Source organism: Bombina bombina, chromosome 8, assembly GCF_027579735.1.
Source record: "Bombina bombina isolate aBomBom1 chromosome 8, aBomBom1.pri, whole genome shotgun sequence".
NCBI classification, from domain to species: domain Eukaryota; kingdom Metazoa; phylum Chordata; class Amphibia; order Anura; family Bombinatoridae; genus Bombina; species Bombina bombina.
Window position 1 is genome coordinate 238,842,679 of NC_069506.1, and position 23,659 is coordinate 238,866,337.

The 23,659-nt window shown below is 37.2% G+C and overlaps 1 protein-coding gene across 3 annotated transcripts in view; it reads right to left on the reverse strand.

Moving 5' to 3' along the window:
• Window positions 1-23,659, reverse strand: part of LOC128639074 (chemerin-like receptor 2) — a 244,861-nt gene that overhangs the window by 41,816 nt on the left and 179,386 nt on the right. For 2 of the 3 annotated variants that reach the window (XM_053691224.1, XM_053691223.1), the window contains 2 exons: window positions 21,358-21,452; window positions 13,460-13,516 (listed from right to left, as the gene is read on the reverse strand). In XM_053691224.1, coding sequence (XP_053547199.1) covers window positions 13,460-13,514 — 55 coding nt within the window. In that variant the 5' untranslated portion in view covers window positions 13,515-13,516; window positions 21,358-21,452. The remainder of the gene's footprint in view (window positions 1-13,459; window positions 13,517-21,357; window positions 21,453-23,659) is intronic. The other variant, XM_053691225.1, reaches the window with a different exon arrangement.

Consider the following 23,659-nt stretch of genomic DNA (forward strand, 5'->3'; position numbering starts at 1 on the left):
CCCTATATTATATTTATTAACCCCTAATCTGCCCCCCCAACGTCGCCGCTACCTTACCTACACTTATTAACCCCTAATCTGCCGACCGGACCTCACCGCTACTCTAATAAATGTATTAACCCCTAAAGCTAAGTCTAACCCTAACACTAACACCCCCCTTAGTTAAATATAATTTAAATCTAACGAAATAAAATAAATCTTATTAAATAAATGATTCCTATTTAAAGCTAAATACTTACCTGTAAAATAAACCCTAATATAGATACAATATAACAAATAATTATATTGTAGCTATTGTAGCTACAAAAAAAACCACTAAATTACAAAAAAATAAACACTAAATTACAAAAAATAAAAAAATATTACAAGAATTTTAAACTAATTACACCTACTCTAAGCCCCCTAAAAAAATAACAAAGCCCCCCAAAATAAAAAAATGCCCTAGCCTAATCTAAAATAAAAAGTTTACAGCTCTTTTACCTTACCAGCCTTTAAAAGGGCCTTTTGTGGGGCATGCCCCAAAGAAAACAGCTCTTTTGCCTGTAAAAAAACATACAATACCCCCCCAACATTACAACGCACCACCCACATACCCCTAATCTAACCCAAACCCCCTTTAAAAAACCTAACACTAAGCCCCTGAAGATCTTCCTACCTTGTCTTCACCACGCCGGGTATCACCGATCCGTCCAGAAGAGGCTCCGAAGACTTCATCCTATCTGGCAAGAAGAGGTCCAGAAGAGGCTCCGAAGTCTTCATCCTATCCGGCAAGAAGAGGAGATCCAGACCGGCAAACATCTTCATCCAAGCGGCATCTTCTATCTTCATCCATCTGACGAGGAGCGGCTCCATCTTCAAGACCTCCTGCGCAGAACATCCTCTTCTCCCGATGACTAGATGACGAATGAAGGTTCCTTTAAGGGACGTCATCCAAGATGGTGTCCCTCGAATTCCGATTGGCTGATAGGATTCTATCAGCCAATCGGAATTAAGGTAGGAAAAATCTGATTGGCTGATTAAAGCAGCCAATCAGATTCAAGTTCAATCCGATTGGCTGATCCATTCAGATTGAGCTTGCATTCTATTTGCTGTTCCGATCAGCCAATAGAATGCGAGCTCAATCTGATAGGATGATTCGGATGGATGAAGATAGAAGATGCCGCTTGGATGAAGATGTTTGCCGGTCCGGATCTCCTCTTCTTGCCGTATAGGATGAGGACTTGGGAGCCTCTTCTGGACCTCTTCTTGCTGGATAGGATGAAGACTTCGGAGCCTCTTCTGGACGGATCGGTGATACCCGGCGTGGTGAAGACAAGGTAGGAAGATCTTCAGGGGCTTAGTGTTAGGTTTTTTTTAAGGGTGATTTGGGTTAGGTTAGGGGTATGTGGGTGGTGGGTTGTAATGTTGGGGGGTATTGTATGTTTTTTTACAGGCAAAAGAGCTGTTTTCTTTGGGGCATGCCCCGCAAAAGGCCCTTTTAAGGGCTGGTAAGGTAAAAGAGCTGTAAACTTTTTATTTTAGATTAGGTTAGGGCATTTTTTTTTATTTTGGGGGCTTTGTTATTTTTTTAGGGGGCTTAGAGTGGGTGTAATTAGTTTAAAATTCTTGTAATCTTTTTTTATTTTTTGTAATTTAGTGGGTTTTTTTGTAATTTAGTTTAGTTGATTTAATTGTAGATAATTGTAGGTAGTTTATTTAATTAATTTATTGATAGTGTAGTGTTAGGTTTAATTGTAACTTAGGTTAGGATTTATTTTACAGGTAATTTTGTAATTATTTTAACCAGGTAGCTATTAAATAGTAAATAACTATTTAATAGCTATTGTACCTAGTTAAAATAAATACAAAGTTGCCTGTAAAATAAATATAAATCCTAAAATAGCTACAATGTAATTATTATTTATATTGTAGCTATATTAGGGTTTATTTTACAGGTAAGTATTTAGCTTTAAATAGGAATAATTTATTTTATTTTTTTTTTTAATCTTTTTTTATTGGTTTTAACACAGGGTTTTACAAAAAACAGAAGAAAGAAAAAAAAACATAACTAGACACATATGTTGTCACAGCATTTTACAAAAAATTACAATTCCTCATATTTGTCAAAGAAAAAAAACATTTGTATTATTTTGGGAGGATTCTCCACCCAATATCCTCCTTTCCCCCCTCTTACCCCAATTATTATGACAATACAATAATCTTAGACGATAATTATCCTTTTATCCTATAAAAAGGGAGAAGGAAAAAAAAAAAAAAAAAAAAAAAAGGGAAGAACAAAAAAAAGGGGGGGGGGGGAAGGGGGGAAACAACAAGTAAGCCCCCTTTCCACAACTCCTACCTCCCTCTCCCCCCCAAACCCCATGTCCCCCCATTCTCTACCAGATATTGAGCATAACCATTTCCGTATTTCTGAATGGAAAGATTAAGTAATCAATTTCTCTAGTTGGAAAAATTCTAATAAATTTAGACCATTTTTGAAAAAATTTGCATATTTCCTTTTCTGAGTTCATGTCTGTGGTTAATTGCTCCATTATTAGTTGTTTTTTTAAATAGTTTTTAACTTCTGTTATAGTTGGAGAAAATTTATTCTTCCAGTTCTTACATATTTGATATCTTACGGCCAGAATAATTAGATTTATTATTTTAATTTCGTTTAGAGAAAGTTTTTGGCTTATTAAGAATATTATATCTTTTAGGGTAAATCTATGCACGGATATTTTAAGAACATTAGATATCCAGAATTCTATTCTGTTCCAGACTTGTCTAATTTTGGGACATGTCCAAATCATGTGGATCAGGTTTGCATCCGGGAGACTACATTTTGGGCATTTATTAAAATTTTTATTCTTCCATTTGGCTCCTTTCTCAGGTGTATAATAAGTTTGATAAATTAATTTTATATGAGACTCTCTCCAGGTCTCAGATGTTGTGGCTTGAAAGAGCAATTGAATTGATCTTATTACATGTCTCTTTGAATCTATATTATCAAGTGTGAGCTCTGACCATTTAAGGGCTATAGCTTCAAGGTTGTCTCTTTCAGATTGTGATGTTAAGTATAAATAGCAAGTGGATATAGAGCGATGCCCTGCTTTAGCCAAGATAGGCCAATTTTCGATTTTTCCCCATGTCCATTTCCCAGGAAATGTGTTTACAAGCTGTTGTGCATAGTGTCTAGCTTGTAAGAAAGCGAAAAAATCCCTATTGGAGAGATCAAATACCTGTTTCAGATCCTCAAAGGATCGAATAACTCCTGTTATTGGGTCGATAAACTGAGCTACATAGTAGAGCCCTTTCCTTTGCCAGGTTTTTAGTACCATTGATTGTGACCCCTCTTGGTATTCTGGATTTCCTATAAATGTCTGAAGTTTTGGGATTTTTGTATTTACACCTATTTGTATTCCAATCCTATTCCAGGCCTGTAATACTACGTATATTGACTTAAAAGCTTTTAATTGAGTCGGAATTGCTTTGAGATCTATATGTATTAAGCTTATGGGAGAGAGTGGATATATAATATTGGCCTCTAGTGTATTATCCGTGAAGTAATCTGATTCTGTTATCCAATCAATTACAATTCGTCCCAGAAACGCTAAGTTATACATACGTAGGTCTGGGAGGGCTAAGCCGAGAGCTTGTTTTGGAAATGATAGTTTACGAAGTGCAATTCTTGGTTTCTTTGTTTGCCAGATAAATTGTCGAGTTGCTGTATTTAATTTCTTTAGGTCATAGGTTTTCAGCAAGATAGGAAGATTTTGCAAGACGTATAAAATTTTGGGCAAAAGGACCATTTTAAACAATGCTATTCTTCCGGACAGTGATAGGGGAAGACTTTGCCAGTTTTTCATATGGTTTGCGATTTGTGCTAGGATAGGAGGGACATTCAAAGGGTACCATTTTTGAGGATCCGCCGAGATCATAATCCCCAAGTATTTAAAGGCCTCTGTGACTACCTTGAAAGGAACATTTATCAAAGAGCTCTTTGTTTTTTTCAGCCACAACAGCTCAGATTTTGAAAAGTTAACTTTATAGCCAGAAAATTGACCAAATAGATTAATTATATACATTAATTTGGGTATATTTATGTGAGTGTTAGCCATATATATTAATATGTCATCGGCATATAATGCCAATTTCATCTCTTTTTTGTGAATCTTTATGCCTTCAATGTGTTTTCTGACTTTAATGGCAAAGGGCTCAATTGCCAAATCAAAAAGTAGCGGCGAAAGAGGACAGCCTTGTCGCGTCCCTCTCTCTATTTTAATTGTTTTTAGCATTGTTCCATTAATTATTAAGCTGGTATAAGATTGCGCACATAGTTTTTTAATGAAATTTGGAAAGTTATTATTGAATCCAAATCGATAGAGTGTGTTCATGATATGATCATGATTCACTCTATCAAACGCTTTTTCTGCGTCTATGGCTATAACTACTGCATCAGGTTGATCATTCTTCTGTTGAGTATCATAATTTTTAAAATAATCAATGGTAAGTAGTAATTGTCTTATTTTAGCTGAAGAGTTGCGATTGTGAAGGAAGCCAAGATAGACATCAGTATTTTATAATCTGAGTTTAGAAGGGCTATGGGTCTATACGATTCTTTTTTATTTGGGTCTTTCCCAGGTTTAAGTATAAGAATAGTTTGAGATGCCGCAAAATTACAAGAAATCGCCCTATTATCTATATAGTATGAGTTAAAAAGTTTTGTCAAATGAGGAACAAGAGTAGGGGCTAGTTTTTTATAAAATTCATTGGGCAAAGCATCAGGGCCTGGGGATTTTGTAGATTTAAGAGATTGAATTGCCTGAGAGACTTCATTTTCTAGTATTTCTGAGTTTAATTTGAGGTTAAATTCATTAGTATTTTGTGGTAGCGTAATATCTTCCCAGAATGTCTCATGTAAGTTACCTTCAAAGGATGGCAATGAGTAGATTGTTTTAAAATAATGGTGGAAGGAATCAGATATTTCTTCATGTGAAGTAATCCGCTTATCACATTCTTGTATAGTATCGATTATTGTTGTCTGTCTGCAGTTTTTCACTAGTTTTGAGAGTAGCCTGCCTGACTTATTACCATATTTAAATAGATTTGCCTGGTATTTTAGTTCGGTTTGAGATGTGGTAGAAATTAAATGTGTATCACGTTCATTTTTTGCCTTCAAATATCTTCTCCAGTTATCATCTGAGGGGACGTTCAGATATTTATTATATGCGTTGGTGACAGCTGCCGTTACTTCATTTTCTCTCTGTCTCATAACTTTTTTGAGTCTGGCTACATATGCAATAATATCGCCCCTTATCACTGCCTTTGCAGATTCCCAGATCGTCTCAAAGTTTGATACTGAGCCTATGTTAAATTGAAAATATTCCTCGATTTTAGTTTTTAGCCAGTTATTGAATTTAGGATTTGAGTTTAGATAATTTGGATAAAAGAAACGGGCTGGTTTATTGTGCATGTTTTTATTTGGAATATCTAGCAATGTAGGGGCATGGTCAGAGATGCATATTTCAGAGATTAGGGCTTTTGCTCCGATTTTAAATAGACTTTCACTAGTTAATATTAGATCAATCCGGGAGAGTGATTTGAATGTTTTGGAGTAGCATGTGTAGTTCTTGTCATCCGGATTTTGCCTTCTCCATATGTCTTTAACTGCTAGGTTATAGAAGATAGAGTTAAATAATTTTGCCTCGAGGTTATCTTTTTTAGTTTTTTTATGAGGATGACTTTGTCTCAATCTATCTATAGGAAATCGTGGAGCCATGTTAAAGTCTCCTGCTAGAATTGTATGTCCTTCAGCCACCTGTAAAATCTGAGCCTGGAGAGAGTTCCAAAATTCTTGATCAATTTTATTAGGCGCGTATAGATTACATATAGTATAGATAGAATCGGTTATTTTTATCTTTAAAATTATAAATCTGCTTTCAGGGTCAAGAATTGTTAATAGTTTTGTATAGTTTAGTTTTTTCCCCAATAAGATCGCCACCCCTTTTTTTCTATTAGGAGTTGGAGCAAAGATGACTTCTGCTACCCAGGAGGATTTCAGTTTAATTGATTCTTCTGTGTTTAAGTGTGTTTCTTGTAGTAATGCTATAGTTGTGTTTAGTTTACGTAAGTGATTTAGAATGGTTTTTCGCTTTATAGGTGAGGAGATACCCCCGATGTTCCATGAGGTAAGTCTAATATTTGGATTCATGGTTTTTTATTTGATATATAGGAGGAGCCATGGAGCGCAGGGGGGGAGAGGGAGACAGGGGAGAGAGAGAAAAAGGAGGGGAAAAAAAAAAAAGGGGGATCGGAGCTGCGACAATGATGTCTACAATCAACTGACTTATTTACATTTAAGGAGCAGAGGTAACAAAAAAAATTTAAATACGTTTTTACTTGAACCATTTTGTCTGGAAGAAGGAAGTAAAAAAAAAGAAAATCAGGGAAGTTCCTTAGTGATTTCTAGATCTGTATTCAGCAAATTTTTCCTCAGCTTCTTTAGCAGAGTCAAAAAAAAAAGATTTGTCCTTCTAAGGTTAGTTTTAGTCTAGCTGGGTATATTACTGTGGCTTGCCACCCTGCATCTATCATCTTGCCACAAATTGGGGACAGCTCTCTCCTTTTTGTGGAGGTTTCAAATGAAAAGTCTTGGAACAAAAGAATTTTATGATTGTTATAGTATAGTGGTTGTTTTTTACGGTAATGTTGTAGGAAGGATACTTTATCCTGATAGTTCAGGAACCTCGCTATTATCGGTCTAGGTTTGGCATGATCACTCGGGGCATCTCGTGGTTTTCCTAATCTATGAACTCTCTCAATGATATAGGGTTGTTGTGGTGAAGGAATATTTAACAGTTGCGGTAACGTCTGAGTTATAATTTTTAATAAATCCTCATTATGACTAGTTTCTGGGAAGCCAATAACCCTGAGGTTGTTTCTTCTAGACCTGTTTTCTAAGTCTTCTAGTTTAGTCTGAATTTTCATTATTTCACATTGATTAGCTTCTGTTTTAGGAATATATAGATTTGTGACATCTTCAATATCTGAGACTCGTTGTTCAATTTCTTGCATTCTGCTAGAAAATTGTTTTATTTCTGTTGTTAAGCCTAGAATATCTTGTTTAATCTCGATTTTCAGTGCTTCAAATTTGGGGTTCATGGCTTCCATTATGCTGGAAACTAACGCTTGTGTATCTAATGTAGATGTAGTGTTTTGATCTTTTGCAGTATTTTCTGCTTGAGCTTCTGCTGCACTATCTGTGAGAGTTTTAGTTTTTCGTTCCCTTGGTTTCGCTGCCATACCTGGATTGTGTTTAGGTGTGAGGGAAGGTGATGTAATAAATTTATCCATAAAAAGTGATAATCAGTGAAAGTGCACAACAATCTAAAAAGAAGAAAAGGGAGTGAGCAAGAGGGTGTGTGAAAGTGAAGAGTGTTTCCGTGAAGGGAAGCGATAATAAAAAAATAAAAAAAGGGGGGGGGGGGGAAAGGGGGTGAAAGTGGGGAAATGAATTTATAAGATATTTAGTGATGAAGTTACTTCTGTGCTGAGGGGAAAGTGTAAGACCAGCGTATGGCAAATTCTGATCAGAGTTATGTTAATATGCTCCGCAGCAGAATACTTTGATGTATTCCAGGGTGTCAGAAAAAATTAAAGAGTAAGGACAGCTTAAACAGCCTGCTTATGTTTCTATATTATTTTATGTTGGCTTCTTATAAGGATGAATTATTTGGATATGTATTTGTTCTTTGTTAAATAAAATTTTACTATTTCAGTTTTTACAGCATGCACATTTCCCACGCTGTCTCAAGAGTTAAATGTACATATACCTTTGTGCGGTTTTTAAGTAAGAAACCCCCTAGTAAAGGTTAATTAACCATCTAAGGAAAAAGTATCAGGAAAAAAACAAATAAAACAAATAAAGCAAAAGCTAAAAATGAACCCAGTAGTTTTACGGGGTTTCTTTTTAGAAAGTACTTCCCTTTTAGTATACAAGACTACACATCTAGACAATTACATTTTCTGGATCTCAACCGAGTTTCTCATACTCTGTTGAGAAAGTAATTAGCAATCTGTTATGAAGTTTAATTTAGGGCTTGCTAAGTAACTCCTATTATATTGAAATAGATAATTTTACAAATTCTATATGTAGAAGGATTATAGAATATTTGACATGCCAGCTTTATAGTCTCTTAATATGATGTGGCTTAGTTCAGCAATTTTTCTTTCCTCTCCCCTCCTGATCCTCTCATCTGTATTTCCTTTTACGTATAAACTTTAGTTCTGTATCAGTGTCCTGAATTTCTGTGTGTCAAACCAAAAGATAAACTTCTTTAGATTACGCTTGAGTTCTTTAATTTACCCTTCCTCTTCTCTATACCGGTTGAGATATAGTTTTTATTTTTGTAATATATCTTGCCCCACTTTGGTGTGTTTTTCAGGCCTGCTCGTTTATATTGTCTTTTAGCTTTCCCCAAAGTTCATAAAATAATGGCAAAATAGTTGTAGAGCTTACCTCCTCCAGTGCCGCCAACCTGTGCTGAGTGGAAGTCCGCTGGGGATATATTTGATGAAGTCTTACCCAAGAAACAAGCAAGACAAATCTCCCAATGCCTGCTTCTGTGCCTTGTCCTGAGTGCTCTTTTCTTTTCTTTTGTGTAACACAGATTATTTTTAGACGTGAAAAGGCTTACACCTTTGTTTTCAGGGAGATCAGGTGCGATACCAGGATCGTACCTCCAATTCTCTCCCAGGTCCGGAACATAGATTCGCCTCCTCCCACGCAGCACCGGTGGGGGAGAAGGCAGAGCAACCACCAAGAGGCAGCCGGGTCTGATTTAGACTAGGAGTGCGGCCGCAGCTTCAGGGGAGCGCACCCTAGCGCTTCACAGGAGGGCCGGGGCCGTGTTCGCCTCAGTAACCAGGAGGATCCATTCGCGGCATTAGGATATGAGCTGTGCTCATCTGTTGCAAATTTACCTCCTCCCACGCAGTACCGGTGGGGGAGGAGGGGTATCCAACACTGAGAGGCCGGCCGACCCTGGGCAAAACAGCGGGGCCGGGAGCAGTCCGGGCAAGCAAACAGCTCAGCGTCTATGTGGAGGCCAGCTCAGTGGGAGCAGAGACAGTCGGGCCAACAGGTAAGCTAAGCAGCCGGTAGTATGCGGTCCTGTTGCAATAGGTTTACCTCCTCCCTCGCAGCAGCGGTAAGGGGGGGGGGGAAGGTAGACGTTGGAAAACAGAAACAGGCGTCTCAGGTGCTTGCAGTTAGAGCATCAACAGGTGCGGCGGCCACTGGGGGAGAAAAAAAAGAGAAAAAAAAAAAAGGCAAGCCAGGTAACAGAAAAAAGGGAAAGGTAGGCAGATAAATTATAAGTGTCCACGCTAAGTTGCAATTGAGAGAAGTGGATTTGAAGAAATGTTTTATATCATTTCTATTCTTTTTCTTGCAACTTATGAGAGAAATGGGGATAGCCAGTATGTAAAAGAGTCCTTTAATTTCCTTGGACCAGCTTTTATGGTGGTTGGGTTGAATTTCAGGTCTCTCCAGATGGTTTATATGCCAAAACAGTGCGCTGTATTTTCACTGTTAATGGTTCCCGAGTTGGTGTTATTAACTGTCCAGAAAAGTACCCTCACAGGTGGGGTAGGGCGCGAGCATTTACCGCCAAACACCTATAGGACTGGAGCCTCGAGCTCAGCAGCAGCAGCAGCACATACTTTGCTCCTCCTCCACTGGAACCAGGAAGGAATAATTTATTTAATAAGATTTATTTTATTTCGTTAGATTTACATTATATTTAACTTAGGGGGGTGTTAGTGTTAGGGTTAGACTTAGCTTTAGGGGTTAATACATTTATTAAAATAGCGGCGAGGTCCGGTCGGCAGATTAGGGGTTAATACTTGAAGTTAGGGGTTGGCAATGTTAGGGAGGGCAGATTAGGGGTTAATACTATTTATTATAGGGTTTTTGAGGCGGGAGTGAGGCGGTTTAGGGGTTAATACATTTATTATAGTGGCGGCAAGGTCCGGTCAGCAGATTAGGGGTTAATAAGTGTAGGTAAGGTAGCGGCAACATTGGGGGAGGTCAGAGTTCTAACGCTAACTTCAGCCAAGACTCTAAATACCGGCGTTAGGAAGATCCCATTGAAAAGATAGGATACGCAATTGACGTAAGGGGATCTGCGGTATGGAAAATTTGCGGCTGGAAAGTGAGCGTTAGACCCTTACCTACAAGACTCTAAATACCAGCGGTAGGCCAAAACCAGCGTTTGGACCCTCTAACGCTGGTTTGGACGGCTAACGCAGAACTCTAAATCTAGGCGTTAGTGTTTCATCACATGTGAGTAGCTTTAATTCTGCCTTTCGTTATTGTTGGATACCATACTGGTCTGTACCATGAGGCGCTCTCTATTTTTTGTATTGTAGAATCAATTATAATCCTTTATTTAGATTGATATCTGACTTCATCCATCACTGAGCTATAAAAGTGGCCTCAATGTCAAAACTAGAAGAAAATAGGTAGAGGGAGGAAAATGGATCTCTTATTATTAACACATTTTCCCTTTATTTCATAAAACTTAAAGGGACATTAAATTAAAAAAAAAAAAATACATTCATTGTGTGTAATTAAAAATTGCAGTATAAATAAATTATTTATTATGCTCTCCTTTGTGTTTCTGTTATTTACTGAAAGCTGACCAAGGCTTTTCAAGGGCTATGTACCTGGACTGCAAAACAATGCAATGCAAATGAGTAGGAAAATCAAAATTAAACATGGATGAGTCAGATAGAACATATAACTATCAGTTCTTCTTTCAAATTTATTTTGTTCTATTGGTATAATTTGTTGAAAAATATGTGTACATATCCTATACTACTGGGGGGGGGGGGAGGTCCTGGTGATTTGTGTCTTCACACATATGTCTCTTGTCATTGGCTCACCAGATGTGTTTAGCAACCTCACAGTAGTGTTTTGCTGGTATGGAGTTGACTTTAACTATGTGTTTAAACTCTGCACTTTTTAAATATACAGTTATCTACAAACAATAGTGAAATAGTATAATGCCGTAACATATTAGAGCATTTTCTTTTTGCCACTTTTATATCTATTTAAACTTTTCTAAGTAGATAGTTTGTGATGTAGATTTTAACCGAGGGTATATACCATACAGATATGTAGTTGTAATCAAAATTATTTAACCCCTCAGCTGTTTGCAATGAACAAATCAAACAAAAGCAATTGAAATAGTGGTTTCGACAATTTCAACTGAAAATGCAACTTTTAATGAATGCTGCAGTCTTAAAATTATTCAACCCCTTCATGGCAAGCATCTGTAGTACTTAGTAGAGCACCTTTTTGCTGTTATGATCTGCTGTAAACGAGATGCATAGCCAGACACGAGCTTCTGGCAGCGTTCCTGAGGAATCTTAGCCCATTCCTCATGGCCTTCAGTATTATTTTTGGGTTTCATGCTACAACCACCTTCTTCAAATCCTACCAGAGATTTTCTATGCAGTTCAAGTCAGGTGACTGTGATGGCTACTGCAGAATCTTCCAGGAATTTGAGATATGTTTGGGATCATTGTCCTGTTGGAAGGTTCAATGATGCCCAAGTTTCAGCCTCCTTACAGATGGCATGACGTTTTCTTCTAGGATTTCCTGATGCTTTAATGAATCCATCTTGTCTTCCACAAGCTGCATGTTTTCAGTGCCAGAAGATGCAAAGCAGCCCCAGAGCATCACCGAGCCACCATCATGCTTAACTGTAGGCAGAGTGTTCTTTCCAGCGTATGCTTTATTCTTCTTCCTTCAGGAATACCGATGATCCCTTGGGCTGAAAAGTTCCAGTTTTGTTTCATCGCTCCACAGAACAAAATCCCAAAACTTCTGTGGCTTATTTATATGATTTTAAGCATATTGGGGCCAACTTTTATCGTGCTTTTTGGTCAGTAGTGGTGTACGTGTTGGAGATATGGCATGTAAACCTTCTGTGTTTAGTACACACCTTACCGTGCAAGCTGAAAACTCAGTGCCTGTTGCCACCAAGTCTTGCTGCAGGTCTTTTACAGTCACTCAATTGTTTTTTATCAACTTGCCTTCTCAGAAATCTGGTTGCAGCTGTTAATACCTTCCTTTTTCTGCCCCCAGGTAATGTAACTACTGTTTCCTTAAAGGGACATAATACTCATATGCTAAATCACTTGAAACTGATGCAGTATAACTGTAAAAAGCTGACAGGAAAATATCACCTGAGCATCTCTATGTAAAAAAGGAAGATATTTTACCTCACAATCTCCTCAGCTCAGCAGAGTAAGTTCTGTGTAAAAAGTTATACTCATCTGCTCCCAGCTGCAGGTAAAAAAAATAAAAAAAATGAAGAAATGAACTGCAGCCAATCAGCATCAGCAGTGCTGAGGTCATGAACTCTTTTATGATCTCATGAGATTTGACTTAGCTCTCATGAGATTTCATAGTAAGCTTTCTTTACCTGATTGGTGAAATAATATGAGAGTGCACGAGGCTCATCCCCTAAGCTGTCCTAGGACAGACATACTAATATGCTGCTTAGAAATCCTTTACAATGGGAGGTGGCTACTGAGGAACTTTTGAGGTAAAATATCTTTCTTTTTTACATAGAGATGTTCAGGTGATATTTTCTAGTCAGATTTTTACAGCTATACTGCATCACTTTCAAGTGTTTAAACATTTGGGTATTATGGCCCTTTAACTTTGAACTTGCGAACTGTTTTCAACTGTGTCTCTAGGAACATTCAGTGCCCTCGCATCTTTTTGGATCCTGTTCCTTGTTTGTGAAGGGCGATAATCTCTTCTCTTAACTTTTTGGACTATTTGGACCATATTTCTAACATGCAGTCAAATTTGACACTCAACAAACCCCCCAGCCAGTTCAGGCATTTCATGTGTTCTAGCTCAAGCACACTTGGTGCAACAAATAAAGCCCTTGATTAGCTGCATCAGGTGTGCTTGAGACAACACCTGTTTTGCATATTTGTGCTGTTGTGAGGGATTCTATTTAGGGGTTGAATGATTTTGAGACTGTAGAATTCATTAAAAGTTGCATTTGCAGATGAATTTGGGGAACCACTTGAAGCATTTGTTTTGTTGATCTATTTTAATTGCTTTTGTTTGATTTGAAAGTCTGTAAATTGTGACAATAAACTTGATTTGCAATAGGGGTTGAATAATTTTGATTACAACGGTATAAACTGTATTTCATGTCTCTTTAAGAAAAAAAATAGTAAATATTAATGCTGCCAATGATCATCTAAAAACAATAAATCTTAATTCAAATAGATTTGAAAGATGTTTTCAGGGAAAATGTAGAGAACAAAAAAAAATTCACACTCTCAAAAGAAATCTGTACAGAAGACCAAAAACAAAATATTGATGTTTTATAGATTTTATAATTATGCACATTATCTATGTTTTTTTGTGGTGGTCTTGCAACTTTACCTGTGGCAGTGATGTTCTGAGGTGTTGTATCCAAGGTGATATTAAAGAGCTCCATATCTGTGGACATTAAAATAAAGTATATCATTCTTTAAGCAAAACAAAATCTTTCATGTATAAGCTTTTCATGTTTTTTAATTATCAACATAGTATACCCCTTGAGTGTAACAATAGTTTTACCATCCTGCAAATACGTAGATGAAAGAAACCATTCATAAAACATGTAATTTATGAGGACCAAATCTCATTAAAGGAATACTGAACCCACATTTTTTTTTCATGATTCAGATGGAGCAGGCAATTTTAATCAACTTTCTAATCTATTCCTATTATCAATTGTTCTTCGTTCTCTTGTTATCTTTATTTGAGAAGGCAGGAATGAAAGCTTTTGAGCCAGCCTATTCAGCCTATTTTTTGTTCAGTACCCTGGCTTGCTGATTGGTGCCTGCATTTAGCCATCCAATCAGCAAGCGCAACCCAGGTTCTCAACCTAAAATAGGCTGGCTCCAAAGCTTTTATTCCTGGTTTTTCAAATAAAGATAGCAAGAGAACGAAGAAAAATTGATAATAGAAGTAAATTAGAAAGCTGCTTAAAATTGCATGCTCTATCTGAATCATGAAAGAAAAAAATTGACTTTAGTGTCCCTTTAAGGCTTATTAGATGTAAGATTAATGATTGAAAAGTTAAATAATTTATCAACACCTTAAAACACTTTATTGTAAAACATAATTTAAACAGTTGCTCAAAATTTAGTCTGCTCAAGAAGTGCGCCAAATCCAGGTGTTAGCAATGATTATTACTTTATAATGAAGATGTGGTTTTCACTATTATGGGCAGTGGCCCATAACTGCTTTAGCTGTGGCACAACTGTTTTTAGGTAGATTATTTAAAGGGACATGAAATTCACATTTTTTCTTTCATTAGTAGAAATAGCATTCAATTTTAAACAACTTTCCAATTTAGTTATTTTATCTAATTTGCTTTATTTTCTTGATATCCATTGTTTTAAAGCATATCTAAATATGCTCAGTAGCTGCTGATTGGTTGCTGCACATAGATGCCTCGTGTAATTGGCTCACCCATGTGCATTGCCATTTCTTATACAAAGGATATCAAAAGAATGAAGCAAATTAGATAATAGAAGTAAATTGGAATGTTGTTTAAAATTGTATTCTCTATCTGAATCATGAAAGATTTTAAGTTCCTTTAACCCCTTAACAACATACGTCGTACAGGGTACGTCTTGCACAAACTGGCCTTTAAAGACCAGCAACGTACCCTGTACGACGTTAGGGGTTTAAAGCGGCTGGAAGCGATCCTGATCACTTCCAGCCACTTTCTGGTTATTGCAGTGATGCCTCGATATCGCGGCATCCTGCACTAACATTTTTTCTCCATCCGATGCAGAGAGTGCCACTCTGTGGCCCTCTCTGCACTGGACATCGATGGCCTAAAATTGTTGGTGGGTGGGAGGCAGATGGGCGGCCATCGATGGCTTCTTTGATTAAGAGGGGGGCGGGATCAGGGACGGGTTGCTGAGGGCGCGCACGGACGCGCGCGCATGCACGGGGGGTGGCGGGCAGGCGCGTGCACAGGGAGGGAGCGGATGGGAACCACTGCACTACAGAAAATATGTATAATTATAAGTGGGAGAAAGGGGGGAGGGAATGGGTTAATAAAATAGCTAAGGTATCTGGGAGGATGGTCTTTTGGTGGGAAGCTACACTACAGAAAAATAAAGTTAAAAATAAATAAATCTATTTTGTATAAACTGGGTACTGGCAGACAGCTGCCAGTACCCAATATGGCTCCAAATAAGGGGGAGCGTTAGAGAGCTGTTTGGGAGGGGGATCAGGGTGGTTGGGGACCAAGGGGGGACCCCACACAGCAGCATATGTAAATATGCTATTAAAAAAAGATACCTTTTTATTTTAGTACTGGCAGACTTTCTGCCAGTACTTATGATAGCGGGGACAATTGTGGGGTGGGGGAGGGAAGAGAGCTGTTTGGGAGTGATCAGGGGGTGGGATGTGTCAGGTGGGAGGCTGATCTCCACACTAAAGCTAAAATTAACCCTGCAAGCTCCCTACAAGCTACCTAATTAACCCCTGCACTGCTGGGCATAATACAAGTGTGGTGCACAGCGACATTTAGCAGCCTTATAATTACCAAAAAACAATGCCAAAGCCATATATGTCTGCTATTTCTGAACAAAGGGGATCTGAGAGAAGCATTTACAACCATTTATGCCATACTTGCACAAGTTGTTTGTAAATAATTTCAGTGAGAAACCTAAAATGGTAAAAAATGTAACTTTTTTTATTTGATCGCATTTGGCGGTGAAATGGTGGCATGAAATATACCAAGATGGGCCTAGATCAATACTTGGGGTTGTCTACTACACTAAACTAAAGCTACAATTAACACCAGAAGCTCCCTACATTGCTCCCTAATTAAACCATTCACTGCTAGGCATAATACACGTGTGATGCGCAGTGGCATTTAGCGGCCTTCTAATTACCAAAAAGCAACACCAAAACCATATATGTCTGCTATTTATGAACAAAGGGGATCCCAGAGAAGAATTTACAACCATTTATGCCATAATTGCACAAGTTGTTTGTAAATAATTTCAGTGAGAAACCTAAAGTTTGTGAAAAAAATTTGTGAAAAAGTGAACGATTTTTTTTTATTTGATAGCATTTGGCGGTGAAATGGTGGCATGAAATATACCAAAATGGGCCTAGATCAATACTTTGGGATGTCTTCTAAAAAAAATATATACATGTCAAGGCATATTCAGGGATTCCTGAAAGATATCAGTGTTCCAATGTAACTATCGCTAATTTTAAAAAAAAGTGGTTTGGAAATAGCAAAGTGCTACTTGTATTTATTGCCCTATAACTTGCAAAAAAAAAAGAAGCAAAGAACATGTAAACATTGGGTATTTCTAAACTCAGGATAAAATTTAGAAACTATTTAGCATGAGTGTTTTTTAGTGGTTGTAGATGTGTAACAGATTTTGGGGGACAAAGTTAGAAAAAGTGTGTTTTTTTCTAATTTTTCCTCATATTTTATAATGTTTTTTATAGTAAATTATAGGATATGATGAAAATAATGGTATCTTTAAAAATTCCATTTAATGGCGAAAAAAATGGTATATAATATGTGTGGGTACAGTAAATAAGTAAGAGGAAAATTATAGCTAAACACAAACACCGCAGAGCTGCTGGTGCAACGCCGCCCCCTGCAGACGCCGCCAGCAGGGAGGTGTCAATCAACCGCTGCTTCATAACTGCTGTTTCTGGCGAGCCTAAACACGAGCCCTCAAGCTCCATTCAGAGCTTGATAAATGGGCCTCTAAGTGTTGTGTCCCTAACTCCACCAAAACAGAACCCTAAACATGCCGTCTCAAACACACTCATTTTTTATATCTAATATTTCAATAACGCACATTAAAGTTAGCAATTCTTCATGTTTGCTAACCTGACCACGTTAGTCCTAAAGTGCAAATCCCGATGCGTGTTATGCATATTTTACATTTCTATGTTCATCACATAGAAAATAACATTTTTTATTATAAAATATAAATATATAAATATATACATATACAGAAAAAAAGGAGGGTGTCAAATTGTGCTGTGTATCAATGCATAAAATTAAACTGCAAATAGTCTCTCCTGATGTATTTTTCTAGGCAGCTGAAACGGATGGATCCACTATCACCAGTGGATGTGGGGGAATCTTTGGCAGTAGTTTAGACAGGAATAGCTCTCATAGAAAGGGAGAGAAGAAAAAGCAACCAATAGTGTAATTTGTACACACAAAGGTGATGTGTTTGGAAATGCAAAAAACTTGCTCACCTTGTAAGACCTCAAACATGTGAGGTATGTGATGTTCACAGAGGGGATATGTAGCCCTGTGTTAAAGGGAAATTAAACCCAAAACATTTATTTTTTGATTCAGATAGAAAATATAATTTTAAACAACATTCCAATGTACTTTTATTATCTAATGTGCTTCATTCTCTTGATATACTTTTCTGAAAAGCATATCTAGATAAGCTCAGTAGCTGCTGATTGGTGGCTACACATAGATTCCTCGGGTGATTGGCTCACCCATGTGCATTGCTATTTCTTTAACAAATTATATCTAAAGAATTAAGCAAATTAGATATTAGAAGTAAATTGGAATGTTGTTTAAAATTATATTCTCTATTTGAATCAAGAAAGAAATATTTTGGGTTTAATGCCCCTTTAAAGATGCGTCTTTATTTTCTGCTTCCACCTCTTGTAGTATGGTATAGAAGTGGTGATGAGATTGTGGCTCCCAATAAGAGTATTTCAGATGGTTTACGTCTTGTCATAGGAAAACAAATGACTCTCCAGTCACAATGCTGATATAAAAGAGGATGTATTGTTAAATAAATCTATGCAGTAAGGTGTAAAGATCTAGGCTTTCACCTATGCATAGTTCAAGATGAAACAAATTTCTCAAAGTAAAATATCTCACAACAGAGATTTTAAACGTTTGCTGATTTAGTAACAGTTGAATAATGCTCAGTTCGATTAGCCAGTGAAAGTTTACTAAACCTGGCTTAGTTGAGGCGTTTCTGTGAAAAACAGTATGGTCCTGTTGGAGATACACACAAACATTCCTGCTGAATCTTTCAAACTCTGTTTGCTTGTGGTCTCGCCGGACAGGAAGTGACGTCAATAAGTGGGCGGTTCCTTACTAGTTTCATGAACCCTCGGTTCAGAGGGTATGCCTAACCTGGGCTTGTCCCATTTGGCCAGATGCAGTAACTAACCCTTCGGTTTTTACTTTTAAATTAGCTGAGAGCTTGTAAGTGAGTGCTGGAATTTCTTTGTGTGTTGTATTAATTTAATTTGTAATTTTCCCTATGGGCCTTGCACCCAGGTCTGTCTGGGGTTAACTGACTGTGACTCTGGGCACAGCACAGCTTCCTGTGAGTGCCAGTGAGCACCCAGGGTTGAGCATGTTGCAGGGTTATAGGATGTGTACCCAGTCCAGTCTGAGAGTGTAGTCCCCTTCCGTGTTTTTATATATATACACATACATACACAAATTTAGACATGTGAATATATGCATATATATGTTAAAGCCCTTTGCAGCCCTTTCTTTTTTTCCAAATATATTTCTTTGAGGCCTTATAACTTCTTAAAGATTTAAAAAAAAAAAAAACAGTATAACTGTACTTTTACATATATTTATGTTGTGTTTAATGCAATTTTTTCCCCTACACTTTAGGCAAGCTATCAAGTTGCGCTAACCTAGCAAACATAAATCACGATTCCGCTCAAGCAAACGCATTTAATTTCAACTCATAATAAGCGCACTATTTCCATTGCGTGCAGAAAGCTGTGAAAAACTTGCACCACTTGTAATCTAGCCCTTTGTAAACTGATTCTATGCTGTTTGTCATTTGCAAGAAACATAGTTTAAACTTCTCCTTTTTTATTACAAAATGGTTATTTTTATAAACGTAACTGTTGTTAATGTGTTTGGTTATTGCATCACAGTGCAACTGTAAACACAAAGTGTAAGCAACGTATTACATTGCATAAAAGTGCATTTCTTCCAAAGAACAATCTTGTCTAGCATAATTGAACCAAGGGCCCAATTCAATAAACAGTGGACAGACAATTTTCCCAGCAAGGGAACCTGTGCATCAAAATCGTAGTGACCAGGGAGGCACTTGCTGCCATCAGGTAATATTGCACAAGAATTTATTTCTGCAAAACTGCCCCCTGCCCTGGCACATCAAGTTGTATGAGATCAGGTCTTGTTAATCATCCTAGAAAAATCAGTCTGGAGTTATTTAACGAGGTTTGGTTTTATAAGCATGCACCGCTGGACACCAAAATTGCATACACAGCTAAATAAATGAAAAAATAATAATACTAATAATTATAACAGTAATTTGAGCCTGAGGAGGGGGTGTAAGCCCTGAAACGTTGCTCTGTTTTGTACTGCTGCCCTGAGGTAAAGTCTTTGAAATTTCAAGAATTTCTTGAGTGTCTGCCTGTTTTCCTTTTATTTAGTAATTTGTGGATGTGTTATATGTAGAAGGGTAAAGTTAATTTCCTTTATAGAATCTATGTTACCTTTTTTTGTTGGGTATTCTCTGTTGGTACATCTGTGTGGTATATAGTATAATGAAGAAGAAAAGAAGCATTATAGTGGCACACTTATTGGTTATATTACCTGGATGAATTAGATGGTGAAGGGCGGTATGAATTTAGCAAGTAGGACCATTGATTCATAAAACATAACCTTTATTAATATTATAAAAACTGTGGACCATGCCACCATATAAAACAAGTGTCTATGTAGTGTGTGATTGTGTTATTTAAAAACATACAAAATTGTGAGCACTGCTAATCCTCCTAAATAGGGAAGAAAATTGCCTGGTAGACAATACTAGGATCAATATATCCTTCCTACATACACATCCTCAAATTGAGGTTAAATTATAGTTTCAGGATTATAATTTCCCTGTATAGCACTTAAATGGTGTCAGAACAGTTCTGCACACGTATAATCCCTTGTATTTGTAAATAGAGTAACAAAAAATCGCTAGTTGTCATATAGAGACTAGGTAAATGGTCACAAGGCAATCTTGGTTTAAACAAATAAAGTATTGTATTGTGGCTGTTCCACTGAAATGATAAATCGTAACAGCACTAGAGAGCAAAAGTGGAACTATAATACCCTCTGGTTGTTCAGCCCCAGTTTAGGTATAATGTAACTCTGGTCTGAATGATCCAGCAACTAGACGATTGTTATTGAGTAGTGTATATAGAAGTTTTAATTTAGAATTTGCTATCAGCGGTTACTGTAACGTTAATACCCTACTACTTATGACTATTAAATATATTCGGAGCACACCCCCATAGGTGAAAGTACTAGCCCAGCAACAATTAGCTTTAAATATAGAAGTAGGATAAGTAAGATTTCTAAGAAAATCGCCAATTAGGCCAACGTTTAACCACTAATGTTCTAGCATATTATTCTATTTTAAACAACAAACGTAATTAAGCATATTCGGAGCACACCTATGGGGGTGTGCTCCGAATATATTTAATAGTCATAAGTAGTAGGGTATTAACGTTACAGTAACCGCTGATAGCAAATTCTAAATTAAAACTTCTATATACACTACTCAATAACAATCGTCTAGTTGCTGGATCATTCAGACCAGAGTTACATTATACCTAAACTGGGGCTGAACAACCAGAGGGTATTATAGTTCCACTTTTGCTCTCTAGTGCTGTTACGATTCATCATTTCAGTGGAACAGCCACAATACTTTATTTGTTTAAACAAATATTTCTAACATGCAGTCAAATGTGACACTCAACAAACCCCTAGCCACTTCAGGTATTTCATGTGTTTTAACTCAAGCACACCTGGTACAACTAATGAATCCCTGGATTAGTTGCTTCAGGTGTGCTTGAGACAACAACTGTTTTGCATTTTTGTGCTGTTGTGAGGGATTCTATTCACGGGGTTGAATAATTTTAAGACTGCAGAACTCTTTAAAAGTTGCATTTTCAGTTGAATGTAGGGAAACTACTTAAAGCATTTGTTGTGTTGAACTATTTCAATTGCTCTTGTTTGATTTGTTCATTGCAAACAGCTGAAAGTCTGTACATTTTGACAAAAAACTGATTTGCAATGGGTGTTGAATAATTTTGATTACAACTGTATATAGTAAAATATAAGCACATATATCACAACTTACCATACAGTTTACCCTTGAAAAGACAATTGTGTATGTAATAATACAAAAGAATGTGTTAAAAAAACAAATCAATATGACAATATAACATATAGTAGAGCCCAAAAGTCCAAAAAATATTAATAATAATAATACCTTTATTGTGTAAGATAAATCTTCTTACAAATCCCCAAATTATTCCAAAGATGGTGGACCAATCTCCAAAGTGAATAGTGTGAAATTAGAATAACCTATAATAAAAGATACATAAACATAGTGCACTCTGAAATAACAAGCTAAAACCTATTATAAAAATTGTGCTTACCAACAAGTAATAAGGCAAACACCGACCCCAGGCAGCTGTTGTCTATGTGTTTTAGCTCTAGCAAGAGCCTTTCTCAAGGCTAAAGATGTTTTATAAAGTGAGACAGTGTTTAGCAAATTCTAAAACATTATTTTTCCACAGTAGTGGGGTTCTTCATGTAGTTCAATGCTATACTATTAATAATAATGATTGACTTTAGGTATTGAAAAGGGTTACATTTTTCAGTGGTATTTTTGATTGGATATGAGCTCCACACTCACCACTTGTAATACAAGCACAATAAGTGCACTAATAGCAAGTTTAGAGCACACAAAAAAAATTGGTTGCATTAAAATGCTTTGGATAAAATATTTAATTATCTACTTGTAATACAATAGTGTATGTTATTCTTTCAGCAAGGTTGTACAAGAGATATTGCACCCTGAACTATTGATTGTGCCCTTCCACTTGTAATCTAGTCTATGTTTTTTTTAACTGGACCCATTTTTTTTCATAATTCAGATATAACATACATTTTTAAACAACTTTCCTATTTACTTTCATTATTATTATTTTGGCTTGTTATCTTTTGTTGAAGGAGTAGCCATGAACTACTGGGGGATATCTGAACACATCGGTAAGCCAATGACAACAGGCATATTTATTTATGTATATTTATTTATAAAATATTTTACAGGAAGATACATTGAGATTTCTCTCATTTTCAAGTATGTCCTGGGTCCACAAAACATTGTGTTGATACAATACGGTACAATAAAATACAAAAACAATATTAATACATAATATATGCAACATTTAACATAGAACAGGTAGTAAATATATCATCAACCATGACAGGTGCATTCTGTTTTGAGATATGTAGAGAGGAATCTCTTAATGGATTTTAGGCTTGGGGAAGGTTTTAAAGTATGCGGGAAGTCATTCCATAATTGTGGTGCTCTGTAGGAAAAGGAGGATTGAGCTGCTTTTTTTTTGTATGGAGGCAAGATAAATAATGTGCTGGTACTGGAAGTTATGGGAGGTGGGGACAGCCGGGGAGAGCATTCTGCTCAGGTAGGGTGGGAGCTTCCCAGAAAAGCTCTTAAACACAAGGCAGGAAAGATGGAGGGTGCATTTGGATTTCAGCGACAGCCAGTTTAGTTCTTTTAGCATGTCACAATGGTGGTTCCTGTAGTTACATTGTAGCACAAAGTGGCAGAACGAGTTATACAATGTATTAAGTTTATTAAGGTGAGTTTGCGGTGCAGGTGCATATACTACATCCCCATAATCCATGATTGGCATCAGCATTTGCTGTACAATCTTTTCCTTTACTGTAGGGCTGAGGCAGGATTTGTTTCTGTACAGGGCACCTAGTTTTGGATAGAGTTTAGATGCAATTATTTCTATGTCGAGGTCAAAAGATAGATTGGGGTCTAACAGCATGCCCAAGTATTTGAAAGAGTTGACTGCGGTCAGTGTGCCATTTGATTTCGTTTTGATGCGTAGATGGGAATTTTGTAGTTTGTGTAATTTAGGTCCCATTCCAAAGATCATTGTAACAGTTTTGTCAGTGTTTAGGAAGAGTTTGATTTTTGAGATCCACTTTTCTAACTCTGTGAACTGGTCTTGGAGCACTGCCTCAAGCTGCGGCAGATCGGATTTGTTTGCATAGATTACTGTGTCGTCTGCGTACATGTGTACAGTTGAGGATTTGTAGACATTTGGCAGATCATTTATGAATAATGTGAATACTAAGGGGCCGAGAATGGAACCTTGGGGAACACCACACGTGACTGGGAGAGGGAGGGAGTCGCTGTCAGAAATGGAGACATGGGGGGGTAGTTATCAAGCCATCAACCTCAAATATGCTGGAATTCCGCAGCGTATTTGTGGCGAGGCTGATTCGCCTTAGTTATCAAAGGCTAGAGACCGGCAAAAGTAGAATTTTGTGACGTAAACTTCGATCCGCCGGACTCAGTCCGACACAGATCGATTCTTACGTCACTCCAGATGTTCCGCACACAAGTGTGGCACAATCTCACTACTTTTGCTAGTTATCAAAAAACTAGCAGGTACGCTCGGCACTTTTACGGCCCAGCGTACCTGGTTTTCAAACCGCCACCTTGGAGGCGGCGGATCCCATAGGAATCA